The 27,637-nt window shown below is 48.9% G+C and overlaps 1 protein-coding gene across 1 annotated transcript in view; it reads left to right on the top strand.

Moving 5' to 3' along the window:
* The window catches only part of LOC149342201 (uncharacterized), a 130,656-nt gene that overhangs the window by 76,360 nt on the left and 26,659 nt on the right, over positions 1 to 27,637 (top strand). Inside the window, exon 3 of the mRNA XM_089544483.1 lies at positions 20,905 to 20,950. Coding sequence (XP_089400609.1) covers positions 20,905 to 20,950 — 46 coding nt within the window. The remainder of the gene's footprint in view (positions 1 to 20,904; positions 20,951 to 27,637) is intronic.

Genomic DNA, 27,637 nt, shown 5'->3' with positions numbered 1-27,637 from the left:
AGAAGGGGGCCCGCGATGAACCCGAGATCGCACCATGCTGAGAGATAGGAATCCAGACGTCTTTGTTTTGCGGCCGTAGACAGAGTGCTGCAGGCAGGTGCGATGGTGCCCGGCTATGGGTGTGCGCGCGAGGAGGATGTGTGAGGGAGACGATTCTTTAGCGGCTGGCATGTCTGATCACGTGGTGTCAGTATAGACGTGTAAAGGAGCGATTTCGTAAGTCATAAAATAATAAAAAAGACGATCCAGAACAAGATGCGCGACGCATTCCATGCTTTTGTACATTATATGTTCGCATACATTTAAACTTCAAGTCGACCCGTTTCGCAAGCCTTGCTGCAAGTTCCGCGTTTAACGTAACTATAGCGTGATCGATGTGTCACGATGGATTGAGGGTGCCTCAACCGTTAAATGCAGTGGGCGTCGTGCGCAGCGCTTACCCTCTTGTAAACTCGAGGAATGACTTATTATTTAAAAGAGCACTCCGTCATGGCCGATATTTGAAAACAAATGGCGATGTGTAAGCTGAAGTTGAGAACAGTAGCATGAGAGTTCATTTTAACTTTACTGGTTTGAAATTTATAGCAAAATCTTGGCAAGGGCGTATCGATTATCAGAACTTGGAAATAATGTCCGCCTTCCCTCGTTCTTTACTCACACCGACATGCCATTGCTGCGTTGTGCGCCATGTCGCACAACGAGCTCCAGAAGAATGATGGCGCAAAACGAAATTGCAAAAATGGTCGATTGCGCATACGTATGTTTTGTTGCAAGAAGGCACGCATTGATTGTCGAAAGAGAGCGCTGTTTCCGCCAGTCGGGACAATTAAAATTGGAAAGCCTTTCGGTGAGTGTTAATCGTTTGGGCTTGTGAGCCCAGTATTGTGAGGATTGCTATAATATCGAACAGGGACAAAGGTGATCTGTTCACGAAGCCGCGGTTTCGAAATTCAGTCATGGCATAATTTATTGTATTTCTCCTGGTTGGCCAAGGTCACCCTCATTCAAAGCCTCGTTTATTTCTCACCCTTTCCCGCATCACGCGGCTAACTTCAGAGGCTTCAAAACACACACGCGTTTTCTAATAGTGCTTTCGGACAAAGAGGCAAAATTGCCACTTAGAGCCCAAATACAAACCACACATATCTTAATATGACCATGCACGTTAGGGAGCAGAGTACCGATAAAAGAAGCATGGCTTCATGTTGACAACTGCGCTATAATTCCTGCTTTCCTTGAGAACAGCACCCGAAGTTAAGACTAGAGATTTGTGTTCACGTGTATCTCGACTTTTAGCTGGACTTCGGTAAGCATAAGTAAAGAAAGAATCGGGGCTTCTCTGCTTTCTCGCTCAAGTCAAGTCAACTAAGTCAAGTCAACTTTATTCCAGACATGTAAAGAAAATCACATGGCTGAGGAGGAGGGGAAAAAAGCCGCAATATTGCGGCTTGACAACGTTCCCTTCCCCTAAAGTACATCGGCGGCAGGGATAATGAAAGCATATAAAGCATACATACAAAGCACTTAGTTCACAATTTGAACAGAACAAAAAAGAAATCGAACAAATAAGAATGTACGGCTCAAGCAACCTGAGGTTTTCCCCTCCCTTGTTCATTTTGTGATCGCAAAGGACCATCTACCACACCCTCTCTCTACCATGGATACAAAAAGAAAAGGCATTTCAAAGCAAATACATTCCAACACAAACAGCAATCAAGGCATCGCAAAGGCAAGGCTAGCAAATATTATAAAAATAAAGTTTTCATCTGCTGGTTCGAAGGCAAACGAACGGAAGAGCTGGATAGGCGAAATTGATTAAGCAAAGTAGGTAAGGCGTAATTTAGTGTCTGAAATCCGTAATTAGTGCGAGGACGTGGAACATACCAAACTTCATGATGGCGAGTTAGATGGGAGTGCGTATTTTCGCGCAAATTGATAGTTTCTTCTAAGAACGGCATTATAATCACGCTCTATAATCAGGCTTCCTGCTTGGCACGTAAGATAAAGTTACCAAAATTCGCACCCTTTGCCTGAGGCTCCCACAGCTCTAAATATTAGCTTAAGACCGCGGCGTGCAGTATGCTCATAGGATGCGCAAATTAGCATAAACGTGTAGTTTGTTGACGTACAGGCCGGGGCAGTGTAAAAGGGAACACTTAACTACTACTCTTCGATTACGGATCAAACGCTTAGTTTTAGCTGTTTCCTAGATAAATTCCAGGAAGGGCATTATTCGTTTATCGCCCTTCCAAGTTCCATGGAGGAGTAAGCATAAATCCCTTAATTCTTGACAGCTGAGTGTTCCCCCTAGTATTTGCCCGTGCATCTATTTTCGGCGCGGATATCCTGTTGAGCGTTTTAACGCGCGTTTAAAACTCTCCAAAGAACTGGGCAGCGTGTATATAGTATATATAAGCGTCGTGACTAGGACGTTCTTTTCCTCCTCCTTCAAACTTTCCTTTCTCTTTTATTATTATTTGACATCACTCAAAAAAAAAGCGAGCGTTTACAGTGCGACAACAGCACACCTAGCGAACTCACGGGAACAAGTTCTCCCTCGGAGACGACGCGTGCGGGAAGCACGCATGCACTTGGGCCGCGAACACTGCATGCAGCGCGAGCCCCTTACGGCGCGGCTGCTGGCCGTGTACATAAAAACTCTCTCCATCCTCCCATTCCGAACACGTCCTGTATATAGGAGGGCACCTGTTATTATAGGGCGGTGCAGTTTGTTTTAGAGCGATGCGAGAGCGAATTTGCGGCGAGCAGTCACGAAGAGCATATTCAAACTCCACGCGGCCGGCGCTTCTTCATCGTCAATACGCGTAGCACCCACGAGATTGTTGTTTGCGCGCACGATTACGGGTTGAGGTATTCTTTCTTGTTTCTTTTTTTTATTTTCTGGCCCTCGTGCTTAACACTCGGGAGCACCGGGATCGCGAGCTCGAAAGTTCAACGTAACTGGGAACGCGCGCGCGGCCTCGCAGACAGCCTCTTATCACGAGTACGCCTTCTTTCCTGCCTGAGGTGAACAATCAGGGCCCCTTGTGTATGTACCTGTGTCTGCCCGCTCTCCTCCTCATAATGACGGAATCGGGGAGGCCGCGCCGTAATCGCCTTCGTGTATATAAAAGTGGTTTTTGCAATGAATTAGTGAAACTTCGGCCGGGGCGCAGCGTTGAGTGCGGCAAATTAGGGCTATCTATCTTCGAATTTGCACCGGCTATTATACGTGCCCTCGCGTACGTATACCGTTGTCTGATGCGTGCCCCGGGCGCAATTTCACTATTCGCCGCTCGCGTAGGGTTTGCTTCGCTTTGTTCCTTGCTTATGGTACTTTTGTTGTTGGTGTTGCCTTTGGTGTGGAAAAGCCGGGTGGTGTAGGTGGGGAGGGGGAAGGAAGAGGGGGAGGGGGGATAGGTGAGCACTTTGCAACGCCATGCCTCGAATGATCCGCCCATAAGAGTGTACACAGTACAGAAAAGAGTGTATAACAGACTGGCTTCGCCGCCGCGCGTAATCTTTTCCTTTTCCTGACGTGTTCATTGAAGCTGGCACATGCAGCGGAATATTTAGAGGTAGATATCTAAATACTTTGATTGTTATGGATTACGCCGACGCGCTAGCTACGCTCGTATACACGTAGCGCGCGTCGTTTCTACGTGGCACGATTCGGCTACCACACCGTGTATATATATCTGCCATAAAGTGAACTGTCCGCAATTTCTCCGCGCGCTTCGTACAAGCTTGACCATTATCTCGCAAGTGGCTTCGCCTTGTTCAGTGCCTGTCTGGCGTTTTTTTTTTTTTTTTTTTTGCTGCTTTCTTCTTCCTTCTTCGATTCCTCCGGGCAATGGATCGGGAGGCAGCTCGCAGCACGGCTGTGGAGTAAGGGGGATGCGAATTCATTTTCAGTCATACTGATCTAGGACGGCACATGCAGCCACGGAATCAGTCATGCTGAGTCCGATCGATCAAACTCTTCTCTAATTATTATAATTGCGAACGCATGCGCTGTTTTTTCCCCGTCGTGACGTGTAGCAAGGTGGGAGTGAGCTGAATTGCTTGCCACATTTATCGAAGTACTTGCAAGCAGGAAAGAAATAGTGAACAAGAAATAAGTGGCTTCAAATGCAGGCAGTCGCCGGCGGCTAAATGCTGCTGCAGCGAACGTTACTAATTGGTACTGCCAAGATGCCGCTAAGCGTACATCTTGGATGAAGACTTAACTATATGGTTATATTCGCGGCCCATAGTTTACAGCGCGTACGCGTGTACCAATCTGTTATCTTTATACACTGCGTGGTTCTTATGAAGTTTCAATAAACAGTACACGGACAGTCATGGCTGTCTCTACTCTGTGAAGAAATTTTAACGCGGGAATTACGCTGCGGCACTTACCCTCCATATTGCGATGAAAGAAAGGAAGGGCGAAGCGGCTGTTGGCTTCGTCCAAGCTCTTAGCAGCTTCTTAAAGCATATATAGTTCTGCGTAACGAATGTCCCTTATTGGTCAAGAGGGTCGCGACGTCTTCACCACCGCCAAATTTTTGAAATTATTTTGACCCGACCCCCTCTTTCACCTTAATTTAGCTACTAATCCCAACGAATCCACCCTATCCACCAATTAATCCACACTAGCTCACCTTAATCCAGCAACTAATCCACCTTAATTCATTTTATGGTGTGGGTCTATACTTCCAAAATTTGGAGGAGTCCTTCGGTATGTTTGGGGGTGAGCTAAGTTTCATATGCTATCGCATTTTCTTCTTTACGAATTTCGTCAAGAAGGCCCCATGTTTTTTAAATATCGGCGTCAGAATTAAAGTGTCAACGTAAGATTAGTAGATCGCCTTGAAAAACATCTACAGACTCGATTAGCCTTACAGTGGCCTGCCGGCAATTACTCCGCCACTACAGGCACAGGGCACGGCTAATCGAACACCACCGAGAGAGGACTTTATTCCGCGGTTGACTCAGCGTGGCTGATGGTGACGGAAATCAAACACCTTACGAGTTTTAAAATTTATGTCAGCGGAAAGCTAGAGGGGTAATCATTTGCCGCTTAATTTTTACTGCAGGGAATGATCAGCGACTCCGGGGTCTGAACTCAGCAGTTTCTTGAAAAGAAAGACAAAAAAAAGAGAGAGGGAATGCCGCTTTAGAGAACTACCAGTCTGAAATGGAACAGCGCGGCATGAACCTTTACTGATACTCTGACAGCTCTGCTACGGGCTTGGAGAACTCTCCTATCACGACGTGTACCGGGAACAAAGCAGCATGCCTCCTCTTCCATCGTTTCCAGCACATCGCTGCGATGCACAAAGACACTGAGGCAGCCCTTAAATCTGCCGGAGAAAAAGGACGTCCAGGGCGCTCCTCAATGACAGCTGCAACTATATAAGCGCGGACTCCGACAGACGTAAAGCCCCTAGACGTTGCGGTAATTTCGATACCGCCCAAAAGACCATTCAAGCTCCTTCTTTTCTTCTTCCGCACGCGTCGCGGGAATTCTTCTTCGTAGCAGTATTTAGGACACGTGTTTAACAGCCGTTCCTCAAATGCCCTCGAATGGCGCTGAGCTTAAAGGCGGCCCAGCCCGCGTTTGTTCCGGCGGCCACTTCGCGGATTCATCGCTCTGCCCGCCGCGCTCATCGCACACTGCGCGCTCGTCCGCCGCTGTCTACGGTGGATTCTGAGAGGAGAGGAAGAGAAAGGTGATGAGGAGGATGCGGAGGAGGAGGAGGAGAGAGTACGGGGCGGATGGATGGATGCCGAGCTGCGGCGGCGGGACTTCGTGACCCTTCGTCCGAGATCGACACGTCGTGACGGGCGGCTACCGCGCAGGCCCGTGGACGGCGCGGCAAAAGAGAGAATATACTTCGCTTGGCTGTGAGATGCGCCTGCTGCTTCGCTGCGGGTGCGGGCGCGCGCGCGCGCAGGCTCTCAGGCGCTCGTCAGCAGCTCTTTGTAATCCGCTCTGCGGCCGGAGGGACTCGAAGAAAGGCCCGCCGCCGCTGTGGTGGTGGTTGTTGTGCTTGCGCGGACACAGGCCTCCCATCGGGGCCAAACTCAATTTCCTGGGCACGCGGTACGCCCTGCTGCGCGCGCACGCGGCACAAAGGCCGCGCTAAATGCGCGCCTGATGAGTCCTCCCCACCGCGAGGAGACGTCGACGCGTGCATGCACGCTGCGAGATGTGAAAAGGCGAACGAGGCGTGCTCGTGGTGCGCGGTGAGCTAGTGGGGAAGCCTGCCTTTCGGTTCAGGTGTAAGCGACTTCCCAACTCCTGTCCGCGTATGCGTTAGTACCTAGAAGCGCATCTGCCTTTGAAGCTCAATGGGGGCGGCTGATGAACGTTAATTTCACTCTGGTTTTACTGCCGAGACTCGGTCGGACGCTAATTCCATCTTTTCAGCCGAGCCTGACCTTTTTTCTGGCTGACAACGATCCGGGTACGCACTGTGGATAAGGGCTGACGTTTCTTTCACTCGAGGAGTTTAGGCTTAGCATATTTTGTCTATCGCTGCCTGAGTCACGCATGCACACGTGCTACTCACATACAGACACCCAGCCATTGTGACGCGGTTTATGAGCGCTAATAACTGCAGGTTTGGGAGCATGGCCACAATAATCAAGCCTTAGCGCCTCTCTTTTTGGTTTGCACCAATCTCGGTGCTCACGCCCTCAGTGGAAAATGTATAGTGGTTGAGCTAGCACATTTATCCATGAATAAGCAGATCAGAATAATCGAAAATAAACAGCTGAGCACGGTTGTATGCGCTCGTACGAAACTGGCACAATCACAATGGCTGCCGGCATCGTCATGCATAAAACGGCGCGCTAGATAGACGCGTGCACCACGAATAAGAAAGGAAAAAGAAGGGAAACGAGTGAGGAAACTGCCTTAAATACGAGCTGCCGGTAATTGCTTCGATTACGCACGAAGCTAACAGTTGCCTTTCAGCTCTCGCTATTCGCAATAAGGCCGCAAGAGGTTATTAAGAGGCTTATCCTCTTCGAAGACAATGGTAAAGACCTACGCAAAGCAGCGGCGACGGCTCGCGCGCGTTATAAGGAAAGCCGACTATTCGAGCGCTGTGCCCGGGGCGGAGGTAATTTTCTGTCTCGTCGGCACGTACACGGCGACGAAGAGGCGATTCTTACAGGGCGATGTTCTTCATTTGCTAATTTTTTTTCCCAAACCTTGTAAAGGCACGACGACGGTGCAATTGCGTCTTCGCTCGGTGCGAGCCTAGTCCCACGGGAACGTTGCGGCTTACAGTGAATGCAAAAAAAAAGCATATAGACGACATGAGCGTTGCGACGACATATTCAGCGTTTATGGTCTCGTAAACCTAAAAAAGCAGGTGTTACAAGACCCATGCATGTACTTATATTAATGACTTTCGGCCTGCTCACGCCGAGCACGGTCGGAGGCGTGTCCTTCACTAATTTACCTGTTCGCGATCCGCAGCGCTCGCTCGCTTTATATAGAGTACATTGCAGCGGTGCTATTGCCTATGCGAGCCAGATAGTCATACTTTTGGAAGCACGAAGCGAAGCGACGCGATGCGACGGATTTAGCTCGTTAATTTTAGCTCTGGATATCTTCATGTACGCACGGGCTTTCAGATGTAATATGAGAGGGTGGACGCGAATATGAGTAATTACTCACCCCCTCCTGAAGCAGTGTGTACAGGGTATACTTTGCAAAGAACAAAAACATAGCGTGCGTATTATAATGGGGGACAAATAAAGCGCCCCCATCACAAAGCATCTCGCTTGGAACCGCGATAGGGCTCGGGATGAGAAGATCCCAACTTATAAAAGTCATTAATTTCTTTAGCGTTAATAGCGGCTCAAATTACACGGGGAAGAAGTCATTTGCTATACTTTGTGACTAAGATTCACTGCTTTAATATTTCATTCTTTAGTATGCAGAGTAAAAAAAGAAAATAATTCGGTCAGCGTCTCTACAAAGAGGCCGCGGCGTGCTCACCGAGGTGCAAAGCGTTGCAGAATTTTCGTGTTACATTTGTATTTTCACGAAAAGCCGAATGCGTTTCCAGCAATTAAGGACCTTCATCGCTCCTTTCAAATCTGATACCATGCAGCTGCGCGAATATATACGCGGCGCGAATTCGTTACGGCGTTCATTATCTCTTGCTTCGGGGCATGTCTTGTCTCAGTAAGTACTCATGCCACAGGAAAAGCGCAGTCTGTAAATAGACTGCTTCTGCTGCAGAACACTTTAGCAATGGACGCAGGAGCGTACAGAGTCTGACAGTGTTCAGCTCAGCGCAGCAATAATTTTTACTCCCCCCCCCCCCCCCCCCCCCCCCCCGTCCCCTTTTCTTTTGTCAAGGAGAGGGTTGGAAGCACTGCTACAGAACGAGAAAGAAAAGTGAAAAGAGTTTGCGTTTGTATGTATGTTTCGAAATTCACAGCTTCATCAGTGTGAGACAGCAGGCTGTCTCAGTTATTCTCCAGACGAGATCACAATAGACGTGGGGACATTTTCAACCGTGGTCGCAGCACCGGAGCATTGAGGACAAAAGCAAACACGCGTCTCTAAACTAATAATAATCACACTTCCAACACGGTCTCTCGGCCAGCACGATTGAGCTGTCACACGTGTGGCTGGTATTTCCACAGCTAACATACAGCTTACACTTGTTGTTCGAAAGGTCAAAATCGCTGCGAAGTTTCGTTTCGTGCTCCTAACCGAACAGCTTGCACGACGCGCCCGCTGCCATGGCTCCACTGCGAACAGTTTGGACGAACTGGCGAAATTTATTTCGCCGCTTTAAACATCGGCCTGCGGTGGCTGATCAATTCTCTTCTCAAAACTTTTTGTCTGATATACTGCCACAATTCTGCCAAATATACTGCCTATACTATACTGTATCTTACCGGTACTCACCTATGGGGCAGAAACGTGGAGGCTAACAAGGAGGGTCCAGCTTAGGACAACGCAGCGAGCTATGGAAAGAAAAAAATTCGCTGTGGTTAAGCCCGGCAATTGCGAAAGCAATATCCGTACCTACGCCATGGTTCAGCTGGTAGTGTAGCTGGTGGTGGTGCTTGTGGTTAGACTTGTGGTGATGCATCGGTTATACAATCCAATACAATCCAATCCAATGCACTCCAATCCAATGTAATCTAATCTAATGTATTCTAATCTAATTTAATCTAATCCAATCCAGTCCAATCCAATCTAATCCAATCTAACGCAATCAAGGTCAAATGAAGGTCAATGGTGGTCACCGCCGCGGCACGGCAAAGGCGTGAAAGTGCAAGTAGTATTGCTTTCGCAATAAAATGATAGGTGCAACGTTAAGAGATTGGAAGCGGGTGGAGTGGGGGCGGGAACAAACGCGGGTTAATGACGTCCTAGTCTAAATCAAGAGGAAGAAGTGGGCTTGGGCAGGGCATGTAATGCGCAGGCAAGATAACCGGTGGTCTTTAAGGGTAACGGAGTGAGAGAAGGCAAACGTAGCAAAGGGCGGCAGAAAGTTAGGAGGGCGGATGAGATTAAGAAGTTTGCGGGAATACGGTGGCCGTGACTGGCAAATGACAGGGTTAATTGGAGAGACATGGGAGAGGCATTTGCCCTGCAGTGGGAGTAGTCAGGCTGATGATGATGATGACCACCAAAATTTGCTAGGCGCGTTTAGCACACGACTCATGATGACATCTCCTGTGTTTCCATCCTTTCTCCGAGCTATGTACTTTCGAACGATTGCAAGTTAGAACGATGCGCACGCGTAAGCGTACAGTAGGAATGAAACAGCATGAAAGGAGTCAGGGTATCGCTGTATACGTCGCCAACGACGTCTCTGCAAGTGTATGCATGAGTGAGTACATGCAGGGTGTTTCACCTAAGACATTACACAATTTTTAAAAATAGGCTCATTGAGCTACAAGAGCAGTTATTTTCGGCATAGCACTGTCAGCAGTGGAGTACATCAGAATACAGCTAAGACATGTTAACTAGCAGGCTGGTTAACTAATATGGAATTTTATCGTTTTAACTATTACAATTAGGCTCTTCAATTATTGAGATGAGTGCAGCAGACCGTAAATAATATCCATATCAATTTTTAGAATTTCGAAAATGCTATTATCCTCGGCGCTGTAGCCCAACAAATTTTGGCTGTTTCGACGAATAACGTGCACTGGAGAGGTTGCTTTGCCTGAAAGCTTTTTGAAAACGCACGTATTAAGGCGCCATGTAAGCAAAATTTGTTGGACCACAGTGCCGAGGGTAATTGTGTTTTCGAAATTCTAAACACTAATATGGATATTACTCACGGTCGGTTAGAGGCCTCTCAATAGTTAAGGAGACGAACAGTTATAGTTAAAAAGTTAGCCATTCGATAATAGTTAACCAGCCAGTTGGTTAGCATGCCTCAGCTGTATTCTGATGTACTACACCGCTGGCAATGCTATGGCGAAAAAAGCGCTATTTTAGCTCAACAACCCTATTTTTAAAAATTGTGTAGTCTTAGGTGAACCACCCTGTATAGCACAATGTGGTTTTTTGCAAGTTTAATATTCCTTCACAAGCACGATTCCTAAGACACCGCTTCGAGTTAGAAGCATACCTAAAGCTGAACTAAACTTGATTGTGAACTAAATGTTCGCTTTCATACTGTGCATGCCTGTATACATGCAACACGTACCATCTAGGCGGCTGAGGTTTTTCGGTACACTCTTCTCCGTAGGCGTATCGCGCTATATCTTGAGCATTACTCGGGCCTCCAAGAGATGCTCAAGTTTACTAAACATATCAGGAAAAAGAAGAAACAACATTAACAATCTTAATGAGAACTACAAACGCAATAGGAAAATTAAAGAAATTTAAGTGAAGGGAAGAAGAGAAAGCAAGGTTATAAAGCGATGTAAATGCAACTTTACTTACTTCAGACGCTCGTGCTAACAAGAAAAAGCAAAAATATGGAAACGCCGTAAAATTTACAGGCCAGCAGTTCGCGTGTCCTTATTACGCGAGCGTCTCACAGTCACTTGAGAAGCGGGGTTTACGCGCTAAGTCTCACTGAAAGGAAGAGGGCTATTAACACGACCCTAAGCTGAACACCGCGGAACATCTTGTAAGCGAAGTTCGCGCTGCCACAGCTGCCGCCAAGTTTTTACGAGGTTAGAAGAAGAAAGCGCCCGGTGTATATATAGTGAGCACGTTTTTCCACTGCTCCTGGTGCCGCTATTCATTGCGTTTACGCAGTACGCATGTTTGTCCTTTTCCACGTTTCTTGAGACCCAGCGTGGTTGACCATGTCAGCTCCACCGCCTCCACTGCCTCGTGTCACTGAACAAGGCGGCCAGAATTGCGCGGCGCCAGATGTGAATGGGTGTTCGGACAACTTTCCATTTTTTGTGGGCCTACTTCGGGGTCGAAAAAAAGAAGAGGCAGTCTTGTAGGACACCGTTCCAAGTCGTAAACGAGAACCGCGAAGATATGTAGTGAAAGAGAAACGAAGATTGAACAAAGCTATTACCGTATCCAGAACACTACTGCAGCATAATCACAAAGCGTGTTAAATATTTGAAACTTCCGGTCACCTGCGCAGAAAGCGTACTCGTTCGCAAATCTGCAGACTAAAAGTGTCTACAGATAAACACCGGAACGGCGGGTACGTATGCATCTGCAATTCAAGCATTACACATGTTTACAATGGTGGGTGGTGGTGAAAACATTTATTAAATCATAGGGAGAGGTGTTGGGGGTCGTGACCTGAAGGGTCACGCCCTTACAACAACTAGGTGGGATGCCTAGGCAGGTACCCCATTGGCGTTTGCCGCAGCCCGGGCGCGCTGCGTTAAGGCCCTTTGGGCCTCGAGGGTGCAGCAACCGGACAGGGTCGCCTCCCAGTCCTCTCGGGTGGGGTTTGGGATAGGAGGTAGGGATGGGTTCTGCTGGCAGGCCCACACCATGTGGTAAGTGTCAGACACCTCCCCACAGTGTGAGCACCGCCCGTCGAATTGAGGATCGAAATGTTGCAGAGTTGCCGGGCACAACATCGTGTTGGTGAGCAGGCGCAGGAGTACCCGCTCGTTGACCTTCCCCAGCCCTTTGCACGGGGTGGGAAGAGTTTGGTGCGTGGATTTGTAATACTCGCATATTTCTTTAAAAGTATAAATCGGATTGAAATCAGTGTCCTGGTCGGCGTCGGGTCCCGTGGGAAATGCCCGGAGAGAGAGCGCGCGGGCGGCGGCGTCGGCTGCCTCATTTCCGTGGACGCCTTGGTGACCTGGAGCCCAAACGAGAGATCGGTGCGCGGGATCCGAGTCTCGGCTACAATTTTGGTAAATGCGATAAGCTAGGGGAGTAACCCACCCTTGCGTGACGTTACGGCAAGCCCCTCGCGAGTCGGTGATTATGTATTTGGAGGAGGTGTGAGAGGCTGCCAAAGCGATGGCAACCTCTTCTGCGTGAATTGCTGACTGGGCCTTGAAAGTAAGGGCGTCTACTGTTTTACCCTCGTGGACAACCGCGGCCGTGTACCATCCCCTGGGGTCCGGGCCGTACGCGTCCACGTAGAAGACTCCTGGTTTGCTCCGAAAATGGCGGTCCAAGGCTTCCGCCCGCGCCAGGCGCCGGCCATTATGATCCTCTTTGGACATATTGGTGGGGAGAGGCCGCAGCGGCGAATACTACGGGAGGATATAGAGGTTGCAGATGTGCAGTAGGCAGGTACTTCGATTAGATGATTACAAACAGGCTGCAGGCGTAGTCACTGCACAATGAACCAAAGCGTGAACGTCCTCTGTAAACTTGCACGGGCGAGCTTCTCTACGAGCAAGTATAGACTATGCGTTGTTGCTGTTGTCTTCCACAACATAATCTTCGATTTTTTTTTCTTTGCCAGCACAGGTACGTGCGGACGACCACGAGTAGACTAGGCGAAATAAAATAAAAAACGACCTCGAGTTAATTCTTCGCGCCGGTGTCGCACCTCATCTCGTTGGCGGCTCAGTGTCTCCAAAGTGGGCCGCTTGTCCGAACAACGGGCCCCGAGTAGGAAGAACAGGGCCGGGACATATGGAGACAGATGGGATAGGGCAGCCTCAGTAGAGAACAAAGGCTGCGGACTTAATTCTCCGCTCGTGTCGGGGGGTGCGTCCGCAGTGGCACTGGACTACATTTAATTGCCTCCCAAACTGCGTCCCCCTTCCGGCGGTGTCTCTCCAAGCCGCGCCGCGGCGCATTACGAACTGCGTGGCGTCAGGGGCCATTCTGCTACTCGCCCCTCTTTCCTTTCGCCGTGCCCCTTTCCTCCTTTCCCCCACGCTGGTCGTTATGCGAAAGGTTGCTCGCATCTCGTTGAGGGCTGCCTGGACGAAAGGGCAAGGCTATGGCGGCGCTCTGTAGGACACCGAGAGAGGAGGAAGGGGTGTGGGGGAGGGGAGAAACAAGGGAGAGATTCGGGGGTTGAGATTTCGCAATTTGTCGTCTAATCGTTGCGTGACTGCGGGGCGAAATAAATTGTCGAGGTGTAACAACAGGCACTGCTTGCATGGGTATATACTAAATACGAGGGCTTCCATCACGGGGTGGCTTTGGTGTGCGGGGACGAAACTTGGATGGAGCAGTGATTGCCCGTGAAATGGGAGCGCGCGGTCGCTGGGCTGTCGCTTCGGTTGTACGGAGACACCTCGGCGCGCCGACCTTGCCCTGCGAGTAGGGACACGCGACGGGCAGGCAACCCGCGCGGCAATTGCCGAGCGGTCGGCGTGGCAGGCCCGGGCGTCCGCACTAACTGCCGCCGTGGCACCTCGTCGGTCGCGTGTGCGTGGTTTCCGCTCTGGCAGCACTGAATGGGGCGTTGTATACGGCGAACGGCTTTGTGCTGCGCGCGCTCGTCACACGAAATAAGGGTATTCACGATGCGGTCACACGTTGGAAGCGTTATTAGGGCACCTCTGTGCTGCGTGACTTGTGTACGCATGGCTATTTGAATGCGAGTGGCCGCGCGCCTGTGCTGTTATTGTGTCGGAGCTGGGAGTTAGGATAAGTTATGCAAATTCAGCCCCGCAATTCGCTAAGGGGCGAAACTGCGCTAACTGTCCTCGTATACAACAATCGGCTTCTTGCACACCGTGCTAACGAAAACCTTTCGGTCCAAATTTCTACTCGTCTTAGCCCTGTAACCCCGGCTTTGGCGGCCGCATTAAAATGGAGGCGAAATGCAAAGGATGACCGTGCGTACTGCGATGTCGGTACAGGTTAAAGAACCCTGGGTGGTCAAGATTAATTCGGGGCTCACCGCTGCTGCGGCGTCTCTTTCTATTTTCCCTCTTTCACTCCCTCCCTCACCTCTTACTGAACGATGCTGTTCGGGTGTTCACCTTGAGTGAGGCAGTTAATTACTGCGTCTTTCCTTTCCTGATAACCACTGCATTAATAGTATAGTTGTTATGCGCACATAGGTGTCGGAGCAAAGTTTACACCCATCGCCTATGCGCCGTCTGGATCAGCGATCCAGTGATTGTGTACAACGGAGTTTCTGCGTGAACTGGTGATGAAATTGCATTGATTTAAAGAAAATTTTTAATTCTAAAGTGTGAATGAGCGGTCTGAGTTCCTAAATCTGACAGCATTACTACGGCGGCTACGACGCTCGCTATGCCACCACTAGAATTTGATAAAAACCAGATTATTAAATATTTCTAGTCATTCGGTCAATATTCTTACGCGTGCGTCGTAGTCGTACATTGTTTGTTCGGTATTGACACATGTCGGCAGGAAAATTTTCTTTACTTCAGTTCAATTTCGTTTGCATCAGAGAAAACTCGAAATAGATATGTTGGAGATATAACCATGACAGATATGCGCACTGCAGTCTCAAAACTGAACGCTGTTGTGAAATATAATAGTTGAAATAACAATATATTCTTACACGTGCATTGTAGTCATGTATTGTTTGTTCGGTACTGACACATGTCCAGTGAAACATTTTCTTTACTTCAAAATCATTTGCGTCAGAGATAACTCGAAATGGATTTCTTGAAGATAGAACCATTAGAGAAATGCACACTGCAGTCTGAAAACTGAACGCAGTTATGAAATATAATAGTTGAAACGACAATATATTCTTAACGCGTGGATTGTAGTCATCCATTTTTTGTTCGGTATTGACACATGTCCAAAGAAAAATTTTCTTTACTTCAATTTCATTTGCGTCAGAGAGAGCTCGAAATGGATATCTTGAAGATAGAACCACGAGAGAAATGCACACTGCAGTCTCAAAACTGAACACAAATATGAAAAAAAAAATGATTGAAAAGAATACCGCGTACTTTACAGTCGAGAGAGAAGCTAGGATCTGATGGACGAGGATGTGGCGACATCCTGAAGAAACAGCGCAGAACAATGGGACACACACACAGCGCTTTCGGTGTGAATTTTTCCCGTGTCTGCGTCCGATTGTTTGGCGTTATTGTTTCAGACAAGAACGCTTTTCTTAACAACGAAGAAATGGTTAAAAAAAATTTACTTGTGGTTGCGAGAGTCTTCAGGCGTTTGCTGTTTCGTTCACTTTCGAAATCGCATGAGTAACGAATTTTCTTTTTCCCTCTATTCTCTCTGACGTTGATGTTGTTGTCCTCCTGATGTTATAATAATAATAATAATAATAATAATAATAATAATAATAATAATAATAATAATAATAATAATAATAATAATAATAATAATAATAATAATAATAATAATGTTTATTTTCACCACTCGATACAAGTGAGCGAAAAGAGGTGGCTGAAGTAAAAGCTGCTGTCTCCGCAGCTTGACAAAGCCTCAGCCACCTTTACATCAGCAGCAGTGACATGGCGTAAGCAAACACATGCGTTAAAATGACATTTTCAACAAGCCCAATCTGAATTTGCAAAAAGGAATTTCTCAACATAAGGCGAGCAAGAAACATTGCATTGCAAGAAAAAAAAAAAAACTGAAGGCAGTATAACCGTTACACAAACAGGTTCGCTATGTGCCTATGCGTCATTGTAATAATATCTATGTGCTGGAAGTCAATATCGTTCAGAAGAGAAGGTAATGAACATTTTATCCTTTGAACCCCAAAGCCAATCCGTGAAAAAGGAACAAACCATGGTGGTTGGTACCTGAAAGAGTAGGTTTTTGTCACTGTTTTGAGGTTTGCTAAATTTAAAACAATTTTTGACCTACCTTGTGCTGCTTTTTTATAGGCACACAGCAGTTTGTATGCGTAAATATTTATGCGTATGCGTAATATTTGTTGACGTGGAGTGGTAGAGGGCGGGTCTCGTGAGTGACCCTGGGGACGTACTTCGCTACTGGTGAGATCAGACAGGCGTGCAGGTCTCCGGATGATAAGGCACTTGGAAGGCTTCCATCAAGAAATTATTTAATACAAATATACATACAACTAATTTACATATGCCGAAAAGATAACGGCCTCTCCGCTTCAACTAAAAGTAAAACCTCAAACTTCCACGACTCCGGACCACCGCTGGCCAACACACGGCCAACCCGTCCGGGCGACGCTCAAGTAACTCCCGTTTTCGACTATACGCTCTCGGCCCCGGGACCACCACCGGCCACACACGACCGATCTGTCCGGCTGCCACACACCCAACCTCGGCGCTCTCCTTCGCGCCCACCCATCTCGTCACATTCGCGCCAAAGACTCCATCCTCAGCCAATAGACAATCCTCCCACCAAAACTTACTTTTTAGCCAATAGATGTCTTTCCCGCCGTCGTTTAGAAGTAAGAGGTCACAAGGCAAAAGACAAGTACACAATCTAAAACACACGCATCGCTGTAAGCAGCCATGACTAACTAGAAACTATATCAACAAGAAGAAACAAACACATTTTAAAACACACGCTCCACTGTTAGCCGCTCCGGCCAGCTAGCAAGAACGAAAACAAGCGCAGCGCCAATCCACCCCAGCCGTCCTGTCGTCGTCTCGTGTTTCGAACCGACTTCTGAGAAGAAACCATTCCCAACTCGCTGGGGCAGAGAAGCACGACACTCGCACGCGACGCCGTTTTCAGTCCTTTCCCCTTTGTCTGCGCATTCCCCTGCTCCCCTTCGGCGGCACTCCTGACACTTTACCACGACGCACACTAGTTGCGGCGTGACAGCATGTATGTCTAAAAAGTTAACATTGAGCAATGCACGTTATATCGCTCAACTTTTATTACATTATATTTCGCAGCGCATAGAAACGAACATCGTCGTCGCTTTTTGATTAGGCTGCCATGAAAGTTCAGTGTTAGTTCTTAAGTACGCGTCAACGACGGAGCTGTCTAGAGCTACGACGTGGACAGTTTGACCGATTTGCCATATACAGTTTACACGTCAGTGTAGCGCGGTGAGGAAATTGTTAGAAATCGGACGTTGGAAATGCTGCTGTGTGTGATCGGTCTACGCTGCCGCACGCTTTCGTCATTTCTCTGCTACGTCTTCATTTTTACCAGCTCGCAGTTTTAACCTCAAATTCAAACTGGGGTCAGTTCTCAGCGCCGTTTCTATTTCAAGCGGTAAATATACATATATTGTTATGCGGCCCAGTTCGAGGAAGACGCGGACCCAATTCAAGGAAGGTTTCGTTTCACTTTCATTGTCGCTGCTCGGTTATGAATGAAGATGCAGCCTTTTATGCGAAGCATACTAGCCGCACAATTGAGCTCTTCCTTGCTGCTCCGCGCGCGGCCGCGTAGCTGCCACTTGACCTACATCGGCGCACCACGTGATATGACGTCACAACAGCTGTGAAAGCTGGGGCTCAACTCGTGCGCTCGCTTGCGGACGCGCAGCGTCCACCGGCGGCCTAACTCCCGCTCCTTCCGCTAGGGGCGCTGACGTCACAACATCTGTGAAAGCTGGGGCTCAACTCGTGCGCTCGCTTGCGGACGCGCAGCCTCCACCGGCGGCCTAACTCCCGCTCCTTCCGCTAGGGGCGCTGACGTCACAACAGCTGTGGAAGCTGGGGCTCAACTCGTGCGCTCGCTTGCGGACGCGCAGCCTCCGCCGGCGGTATGCTTCGCATCCTAGGCTTAACCATAAGCTAAGCCAGGCCAATTTTTTCTAAGATCTCGCCATGTATGTACATGTACACACACGAAGGGCACGAAGACGTCACGTGTCTTACGCTCCCGCGATGCCTCATTGATTATGGTGCTCGGCTTCTGGGCTGTAAGACACAGGTTCTATGCCGGCCGCGGCCATCGCATTTCGATGGAGCGAAATGCTAAAGGCCCGTGTACTGCGCGATGTCAGTGTACGCTAAAGAACCTCAGGTGGTCGTAATTATCCGAAGCCCTCTACTAAGGCGCCCCTCATAGCTTGAGTTGCTTTGGAGAAGCTCCATAAACCAAACCAAACCAACTTCACGTATCTTAACCGTGATGCGATCTTCGAGAAGCTTCTTCTTGAATTGCCAAGCCGTTTTTTTTTTCTGTTGTTTTAAGCGAACGCTTTACTGGCCTAACAGGAGCCAAGGTCACCGAGAGGCCACATTTGACTTTCAAGAGGAGGAGCGGTGGGTGGGGGGGCGGGTCTGTCACGTGACTAACCACGTGGTTCGCCGCTGCACCGACAGTCATCTTGCCAGCTCTGGTCACGTGGTTACCCACATGACTCCGTTCGCTTCAAAAGGCGAAGGCGCTGCTCTCGCGTGCGCGCCTGCCAGTTTCTCGCAATGGACGAAGCATTTGCAATTTTCCCTTAGCATTAGAGGCGAAGGAAAGATACCCGTTAGCATCTTGTATGATTCGCACGCAGAGGAATTGTCGCGATTAGTATAACTACGGCATAATAAAGTTTCCGCTTGTATATCTAAGCATAGCTGAGCTCAGCCACAGCTTTTTTTTTTTTTTCAAGGTATACCGATTCCTTTTCTTCTCCCGAGTGATTCATACGTTCCGACTGTCAACGGCGTCGCAGCGGAGCATTATCTTCATGTTGGTGGCCAAGACAAGATCAAGGCAGCATTAATTACGCCGACCACAGAAATAAATAGCTTTTGTGTCCCTTACGCGTCCCGTCCTCTCTCTTTTTTTTTTATGTCGTCGCGGCATTTCCTTCTTTTTCTCTCCAGAGTCCTGCGGGGCCTGGTGCTGCGGGGACCACACCGCGTTTCATGTGAACTGCACACTCGTAATTACGACGCCAAATTGGACACAGGAAACATCCCATTCTTCGTTTCCTTTCGCCTATGTAAAACTGCCCGGAAAAAACGTGCGAAGAGCACACCGCCACCGTGCTGGGTGGCATTTATTTCCACGGGCTCCGAGACACCCGGCAGCGCCGCAGCGTTACGGATTTGCGGAGTGTGCACCCACGTTCGTTCCAAACTCGCGCTCGCGCTGAAGCCAACACGCGAATGCGCGTCGCGTCGGCTTCTCGCACTATCGCGCTCACGTTGCGCGCTTGGTGCCACTGCTTGCGTTGTTAAATTAAGAGCAATAACCATAAAGCATGCGCAGACAGGGATCGCCGGCGGGCGTGCTTACCCACTGTACATTTCGAAAAAACGCGTCGAGAGAGAGGGGGAGGGGAGGGGGGAGAGCGAAGCGAGCTCCGGGCCTCATATACGCGCGCCTTTTAAAAGCCGACGCGAGCGAATTAAGAGTCGCCGAGGGTGCGCGCGCATGCATGGTTGAGTCGAAATAAGGGCGCAGGGACTGAGACAACCCCACCCGGTCGCCCATTCTCGCCCTGTGGATGATGGCGCGGCTCTCTTACGTGCGTGCATTGAGGGCTGCTCTTGGTGCTCAGCAAGAGGAGCAGCTCTAATTGCCGCTGCACGCATGCGGTCAGCTATAGCACGGCCCGCTTCTGTAACGGCGCTAATTTTTGACGCCATTGAGCTCGGCGCGGGCGCGTGCTAGGCCTCGCGATGAACACAATCCGCCCATTATGACTGCAGTACACGCAGTCGGGAAACACGCGAGCGGAGGTCTGTAAATTTACAGAGTGCAGCTTGCGTGTTATGCGGTGCTTCTTGGCACGTCTCGAAGTTTTCGCGTGGCAGCTTGACGGACGCGTAGCGGAAGTCCCAGGCAATTACGAAGGAATTACTGAGAACGTGCGGCTTCATTCGAGTTTAACGTTGCTGAACGAACTTTTGCATCCGGCACCGTATAACGTTTGCGTTGCTTCGGGTTACCATTGGTAACTTCGAGGAGAGAGAGAAAAAACGAAGAGTGGCTACACCATCAGCCAACAACTAGAGCGATATAGCCTGTCGGGGTTAGAAATCTGAAAGCAGAATACTCGCATATCGCTAGAGGTCTGACGGACCTTTAGAACCGTCGAGCCAGCTAGGAAACGACTCGGGATTTGTGTTCCTCGTATGTTACAACAACTGTCCTCTAAGTCACTAATCCTCCATATTATTTTACCATTTTAGCCGACTTTCAGAATGATAGCAGCGTTTGGATCGACGCGAGGACCACCTGCTCTCGTAGTGGACGAGACGTGCAACCGGCTAAAGTATTCTTGCTTTCAATGTTGGATTTCAGAATTGATGATTGGTTGACTGACGATTCCGAGGTGAAGCTTAGGCTTAGGCGAAGGTTAGGCTGCTAGGGCAGCCTATGCGTCAAACCTCAAATACATGGAAAAGGAAATACCCTGCTTTAAATTCTCTAAGTAATCGTAGAGAAGACGACATCAGGCCGCCGGTTTCCGATTCCCTCCGTCTGTTATAGTTTTTGCTGTTATATGTGCGCTCATGCAATTTCAACGAGGAATTACCGTTGATTAGTGTATGCGTGATACTAACGAAGGGACTGGTGCAGGCAAACGTAGTATGTGGAATCTATGTTTTTTTTTTTTCTTCACGAAGTCTGGTACTGCGCTTAAAGTGCACATATTCCTTTTTTCCTTTCAGGGAGGAACTGGCGATGAGGGTTGACCTGACGGAAGCGAGAGTGCAGGTCAGTACAATTTCTATTTTGCTCCCTGCCTCGGCATCTATACCCGAGCCATGTTGACATACTTCAAGCCTGTATGCAGCGGCATAGAGTTCAGTCTTAAAGTAATTATTATGCGAAGGCTTTTCCTTAGAGAAGGGTTACCTCCGATAATCGTGTTCCAGATTACCATTCTGTGACATATACTCCTCTCTGCAACGTGAAATGGAAAAATTTGCTAATCACAAGACGGAACCTCAACTTAGACGAACTAGTAATTACATGCAAATGAGCCGCTCCAAATTGTCCACTGTTTTTGAACTGAAATCATCTGCGAAAAACAAAGTGAAAAGCAAGGATACCTCAGTAATTAGGAATAAAAACTGCTCTAATCATCGCTTCTCATTTTGTTTTTGAAGCTATGCGTAACTCAAAGGTCTGCATGCAGCGAGTGATTTAACGTCTAACTCTTCGCTAACTTCAAACAAAACCAAAAACGGAGTAATTAGAGCTTCCTTGGCGGTTCGTAACCATTACTTTGGTAACTCACCTGTGCATGCAGAGCCTTCCTGGTTAGGAGCAGGAAATAATTTACAGAGTGTGAGCTTCCCTTATGCGTAGCCTTGGCCTCGGTTGTTGGTGTGCACGAGACCTTGTAAGCTCATGTGACACAAGGAAGGCGAGATGTTTTTAAAGATGGGATAACTATGCGACGAAATTGGGCTTGTGCGCAGCTGGTTTAATTTCGTTTAATGTAGCCAGCGTCGCGCCGCCTGGCGTGGCAATAACGCTTGCTTCGGCAAGGAAGAACATTATGCGCAGACCTCCTTTGTGATCAAGAGCAACTACATGCGCGAATTCTTCGTGCGCAAACGGTAGCTTATTGTGTTCCTGGCCAGGAAAACAATGCTGCTGTAGTTTCTGCGAGAAAAGTAAAAAGAAATAAAAAGTTGTAAATGGCGGCTTCTGCGCACGGTATTAATTGTGCCGTGATGCCCGCACGCGAACCTCGCGGTCACATAACGTACAAAACCCGTCCTGTGAGCCCAAAGTCATAGTCTCTGAGCTCGGGCATATGACGCTTTAAACTTTTACCATTTACGAAAACGGTGCCTGTGTAGTGTAGTGTAGTGTAGTGTAGTGTAGTGTAGTGTAGTGTAGTGTAGTGTAGTGTAGTGTAGTGTATAAAAGTGTTAAGCTGTCAAACCCGGCTAGCAAAAGAGTATCGCAGATTGCACTGTTGTTTGAGCTTAAAGAATGTGTCTGAAAGATTGTGCCGGGCCATTTATTCTTCAATTAATTACGAAGTTTCATGAACAAATTGACGAAAGAAGCAGAAATGACAAGGCTGGTGAATATTTCGAAAATTTGCTAACATGTCCTTGACTCCTATATGCACGGTTATCCAAGATATCGCGCGGTAAAAAAAGAGAGAGTTAGTGGAAAATGATTAGACCATCTAAGGTCAGGACAAGCCGGTCTGAATTCATTCAAAGCTGCAGCATAGTCAAATAAAAGTTAAATTTCCATTTGCTCTGCGTAAAAGTAGAAAGAACTAGAGAAGAGCTGGACGGTTCGCCCCGAGTAAACACTGGCAGAAACGGCAACAGAACTATGGATAAAGATTAAGCTTATATATGTGCTGAACGGGTTGACGTTGACCGTGCTCTATTGGCTAAAATAAACGTTTTAAGACGAAAAAATATTGGGGGGGGGGGGGGGGGGAGGCAGAGAGAAAATTACTAGCTAAACGAAGCTAGCGCTGAGGTGATACATTCGGCAAGAATCGTCATGGTTTAACTAAACCGTAGCATAGTTTAACCAGTGTTTTTTTCGTCTTTCCATTTCTCTCTCCATGACCACATCCCTCCAATTACTCTTCTTTATTCTTATCTCACTCTCTTCTTTTTCTCCTCCTCTCATCAACTCATTCTGCTACTTTCTTTTCTTCTTCCGTCTTCTCCCTCTTTCTCTTGGCTTGGCTCTGAGTTTGGCTTGTCTTGGCTTAGCGCCAATCCGCTTCGTTGCAAGCCACGCCAGGGAAGAACAAGTACAACTAGAAAGGACTTCAGTTGCACATCGACTCGGGATGAGCTCCCATCAAATGCTCTCGCTTTAAAATGACTGTAATAGAAAGAGTGGCACGGGCCACACCAGGGTTACGCCATGCTTAAAAATATAGAACACGGCTACCGTATCTGGCGGTTCCTAAGCCGAGATCATTGACAGCTACAATTGCGCGTATGCAGATGAATACGGACGTATAAGAGTACGAAATATATACAAATGCAATTAACAATTGTTTTGTCCGTGACCTACTGCAAGACGCTTAAGAAACAGCTTCAAATTGCAATGAGGACACCGCAGCGAGAGATGGAAAATAAAATAATTGGCGCAATGTTAAGTGATGAAGGAAGACCAGCATGGATTGGAGAACAAAGTGAGATGATCTTGGTATCTAGGAGGCAAACATGGACTGGACTAGGACGCGAAATGCGTAGAACATATAACCGGTGGTTTGCTATGCCGACAGAATGGACACAAAGGAAATGGAAATGTATTCGTGGTGGCAGAGAATATCATCAGTACTGAGGTTAAAAAAATTCGCAGATACGAATATGGCGTGCAGATCAGGGTACGCAATTGAAATCACTGTTGGTCAAATGTTTAGGGAAATCGCCCAAGGTGGAGTAGATTTGTAATAAGGGAGTAATTACTCATTGACGTCCACCCATGCGCAGCCATGTGGCAACAGAGGAAAGCTATAGAGCATTCTCAGAAACTTCGCAGTTGAGGAAAAGTTTTTCCTGGCCCAGGGTTCGAACCCGGGACCATCGCTTCACCGGAGCAGTTACTCTACTAACTGAGCTAAGCGGGACGGCAAGCTTATGGCAGGGCGAGAGCGAAATATCAATGACTCCAAGTGGGAACCCCGGACCAGGACGAATTTTTCTTTAACTGCGAAGTTTCTTAGAAAGCTGTATAGCTTTCCTTTGTAGCTGCATGGCTGCGCTAGGTTTGATACCAATGAGAAATCACTCCTTTATTACAATGAAATCACTGGGTTTGATCACCACGATCAACCGCCCCGCGTTCGTCTTGCGATGGATTGCATTCGGTTAGTGATTATAATGGTGACAACTCTTGCACACGACATAGGAGGTGAATATCTTGCTGGTACCTTTTTACGTTGCTTGTGTTGCTCGGGTATGAGCCCCTGGTTCGTGTTACACAACCTGATGGCTTACTTTACCACTACGCAAACTTTTTCTGTGTGACACTTCCTTCAAGGCACGCACAGGAGTTTTCCCCGACTTTTGCAAAGTGAGGAAGAAAACAAAAGGGAAGAGTCATGTGGGTTTTTTCAGTGTAAAAGCGTCGGATAAAAAGAAACAAAAAAAAAAACATCGACGGGAGGGACAGAGGCGCAGAGGGGGCGCCCCAGCAGAGGCAGGCGACCGTGGAGAGCGGAGGCCGTCCCGGCACGCTTGTTCTGTTTCCTCGATTAATCTTCTCGTTGGCTTCTCCTTGATGAGGCCGGCACCGACGGACGCCACCATAGCGAACTGCACGGCGCAGCTGCGCGCTTGCGTGCGAGCGCTCCCCGAGTTGTTCGCGACGGCCTCGTTAACGACATTTAATTACTCGGATAATGTTTGCACCGAAAACGCGGAACCGACGTACGACCGCCGCTTCAAAGAGGCGCGCTTGTATGCGCACGAACCGAGGGCGCAAGTGTGCGTGTGTGCGTGCGTGCCATGCGTTTCCTTGCGTGCGCTTCGCCTTATCGTCGCTACTGAGCATCACCGGGTGCGTGCGTGAGAGAGAGAGAGAGAAATAGAGAGAGAGAGGAGTGGAAGCACGGAGGAAGCATCCTGAGACAAACGCACAGCTGGGGGGGGGGGGGGGGGATTTCTACACATTACATGCTGACGCGGCGCCGCTCCGTGTAAATATAAAATTTCCCTCCTTATTTTCTTTTTCGTGCGCGGGTCATCCACGTGTGAGTCTTTCTTTCCTCACTGCTGTTGATAGTTGTCCTCCGTTCGCTTGATTTTTTATGCTTTTTTGGAGAAGCCGGGAAGCAAGGCGCGGCGCAGGCGGCGCGTATATATATATTTACAGAGGTGCGTTCAAGCGTGCGGCGCGATGGTCTCGTTGTTACACAAACGAGGTGGCGGCGGCGGCGGCAGAACTGCGCGGCTGCTGCTATACTCCGCCTCATCTAACCCCCCTCTACCGCCACAACTCCCATCCCCCTTCGTCCTCCCTAGTCCACCGCGTCGCTATTGCCGTCTCCTACCTAGAGGCCCCCAAAACTGCTGCGAACAGCGTCATTACTATGCAATGCGAGTATTGTGAGCTTCCGGAAGCACCGACACGCCGCACTCATCGCTCTCTTCTCCTCGCTGTGCCTCGCGCGCGGAGTTTAATTGCGACATTTTTTTTTTTTTCCTTGGGTAGTACAAGGCTGAAAGCAATAGTTAAGTGAATCTGGGGACGTGGGCTCCCCTGCGTCCAGGGGTATGGTGGCCGCCTGCAGTTTGTCGCGTAGTCCACTGAAGCGGGGCGCACTCAAGCAGAGACTGTCGTGGCCTGGGTGGTCCGAGAGGTTTGCGCGGCACGCAGATAGTGAAGACAAGTGGAACAAATGTGCTTGCGTGAGCAAGGCGGTAGCGGTGGTCGCCTGTTTCCCGCGCACGCAGACTGCAGGCATTAGAGGTCTGAATATGCCAGAGGAACATATTTTGCAACAAATGAGTTGTACACCGTTTTTATTGGCCTGTATTATCTCAATGCGTTTCTTTGTTTCATTTGCACTTTCACAAGTCCGATAGGGAACTGAAGGAAAAGAGGAAATGCGAAAAAAAAAGGAGTGACTGAGAAATCGGCAGCAAAAGTCACTAACCCAATACACGGCTCTGATCCCGAGGAAATTAATTCCTATCGCTATAATCCCGCTTTCAAGGCAACTGGTGCCTCACTCACTCACTCACTCACTCACTCACTCACTCACTCACTCACTCACTCACTCACTCACTCACTCACTCACTCACTCACTCACTCACTCACTCACTCACTCACTCACTCACTCACTCACTCACTCACTCACTCACTCACTCACTCACTCACTCACTCACTCACTCACTCACTATATCGCTCAGGTAGTCATTCGGCCATTCACTCCCTCATCTCTTTAGATCCGCACATCTTCATGCATGCATACACCTCCGACTCAGCAACAGCCCGGTCGTTAACGTTCCGCTAACAGGATTTAAGGTTGCACAGCACGCGTCGAAGGAGGCCGGCTTTCAATGCCCGCTGTCGCAAGAAGTAATTTGCTGGTGGCCGCCGCTCCAGGGCCGGCGTTCCCTCGGCCTTTATAATTCAATAGGCTTCGCGTGGAGCGTTTAGTCACCGCGGCCGGCAGCCGCTCATCGCGGGGCAATTTACATGGCGATCCTCTCTGGCTACGCCAACGCATGCGCGATTCCGTCGGCCTCCGTCGCATGATTTACGGCGGTGTTGTCGTGCGGATAATAAACGTGCTCGCTTCGTGGTTCGGCCGACGCCACCGCCGCTGGTGTGTCCGACATCTCGGCCTCTCCCGAGAATACGTTGTTCGAGCCCAGCGCGTTGCTTAAGACCTTCGGCGCATGCGCAGTAGTGAATGCGCGTCCCTTAATTAGATCATAAAGGCGATCTTCGGCGTCTTCATTAAAAATGAGACATGGTGTTGCGGCACCGGCGGGACGGGCGCTTTGGAGCCGAAAGTCTGCTGGCTAAATATATGCGGGGGAAAAATAAAAATGTAAAAAATAGAGGAGGGCGTCATCATGCCAAGAGGCTGGACGGATTCGTGTTGTCTTAATACACGGGACCGTAAATAATACCACGCGACGCAAAGGCGCCTCTGCTCGGTACCGCATATAAAAGGGGGGATGGTAATGGCGGAACAGGTGAAAGAAAAGTAAGAAATGGCCGTTTTTGGGCAATGTCCCTGTAGATGCGAGCGAAGATAAATTGCGGCCAAAAGAACGGGGGCAGGTAATAACATAATCGTATTATCTGCTCTCCCTTCCCGGTAACGATGCGAGCAAAAAGAAAAAAGAATCTGAGAGGCGCGCCCACTTAATTTTCCTCTTTTCCCTATAAATCCTCGCCCGTGAAAAAGTTTCCGTAACCGACCGACCGAGCAAGCGAAGCCCGCCGCATCTCTATAGATACACGCGGCGGAGCAGCGCTTTTTTCCGCGGAGAAGCGACTCCGGTTATGCGGTAATTATAACAATTAGCTTGTCTAATCTCAGGTCTATCAGGCACATCAATGGCTACACCAAATTAGCCGAGCATTTAAGACAGGACGGGACCCGCTGCGTGGCGCGCCAGCGCTCACACAGACGGGAACGCCCCTGTCGAAGCGAGATAAAAACCCAAGAGTTAAGCGGAGGAGGAGGGGTTGGGGGAGAGGAGGAAATATAATAAACGACGACGAGTAGCCAAGAGCCGCATGTAAATAGGCCCGCAAGCGGTTTGCGTGGGTCGGACGGCTACGACGAGAACGACAATCGGGGGAAAGCAATGCGCGAGGCGCTGGTTCCTCCTCTCCCTCGTCCCTCTTTCCTTCTTCTCGTCCTACGAAGGCCGCGGCCCGAGCGAGGGGACAGTTCGCCGGGCGACGCCGAAGGACTCGCGACGGCTACAACGAAGG

The sequence above is a fragment of the Amblyomma mixtum genome, chromosome 5 (assembly GCF_055824585.1).
Source record: "Amblyomma mixtum isolate Tamu chromosome 5, ASM5582458v1, whole genome shotgun sequence".
NCBI lineage: Eukaryota > Metazoa > Arthropoda > Arachnida > Ixodida > Ixodidae > Amblyomma > Amblyomma mixtum.
The sequence above is the reverse complement of the archived record's forward strand: the minus strand, read 5'-3'. Positions and strand labels throughout refer to the sequence as shown.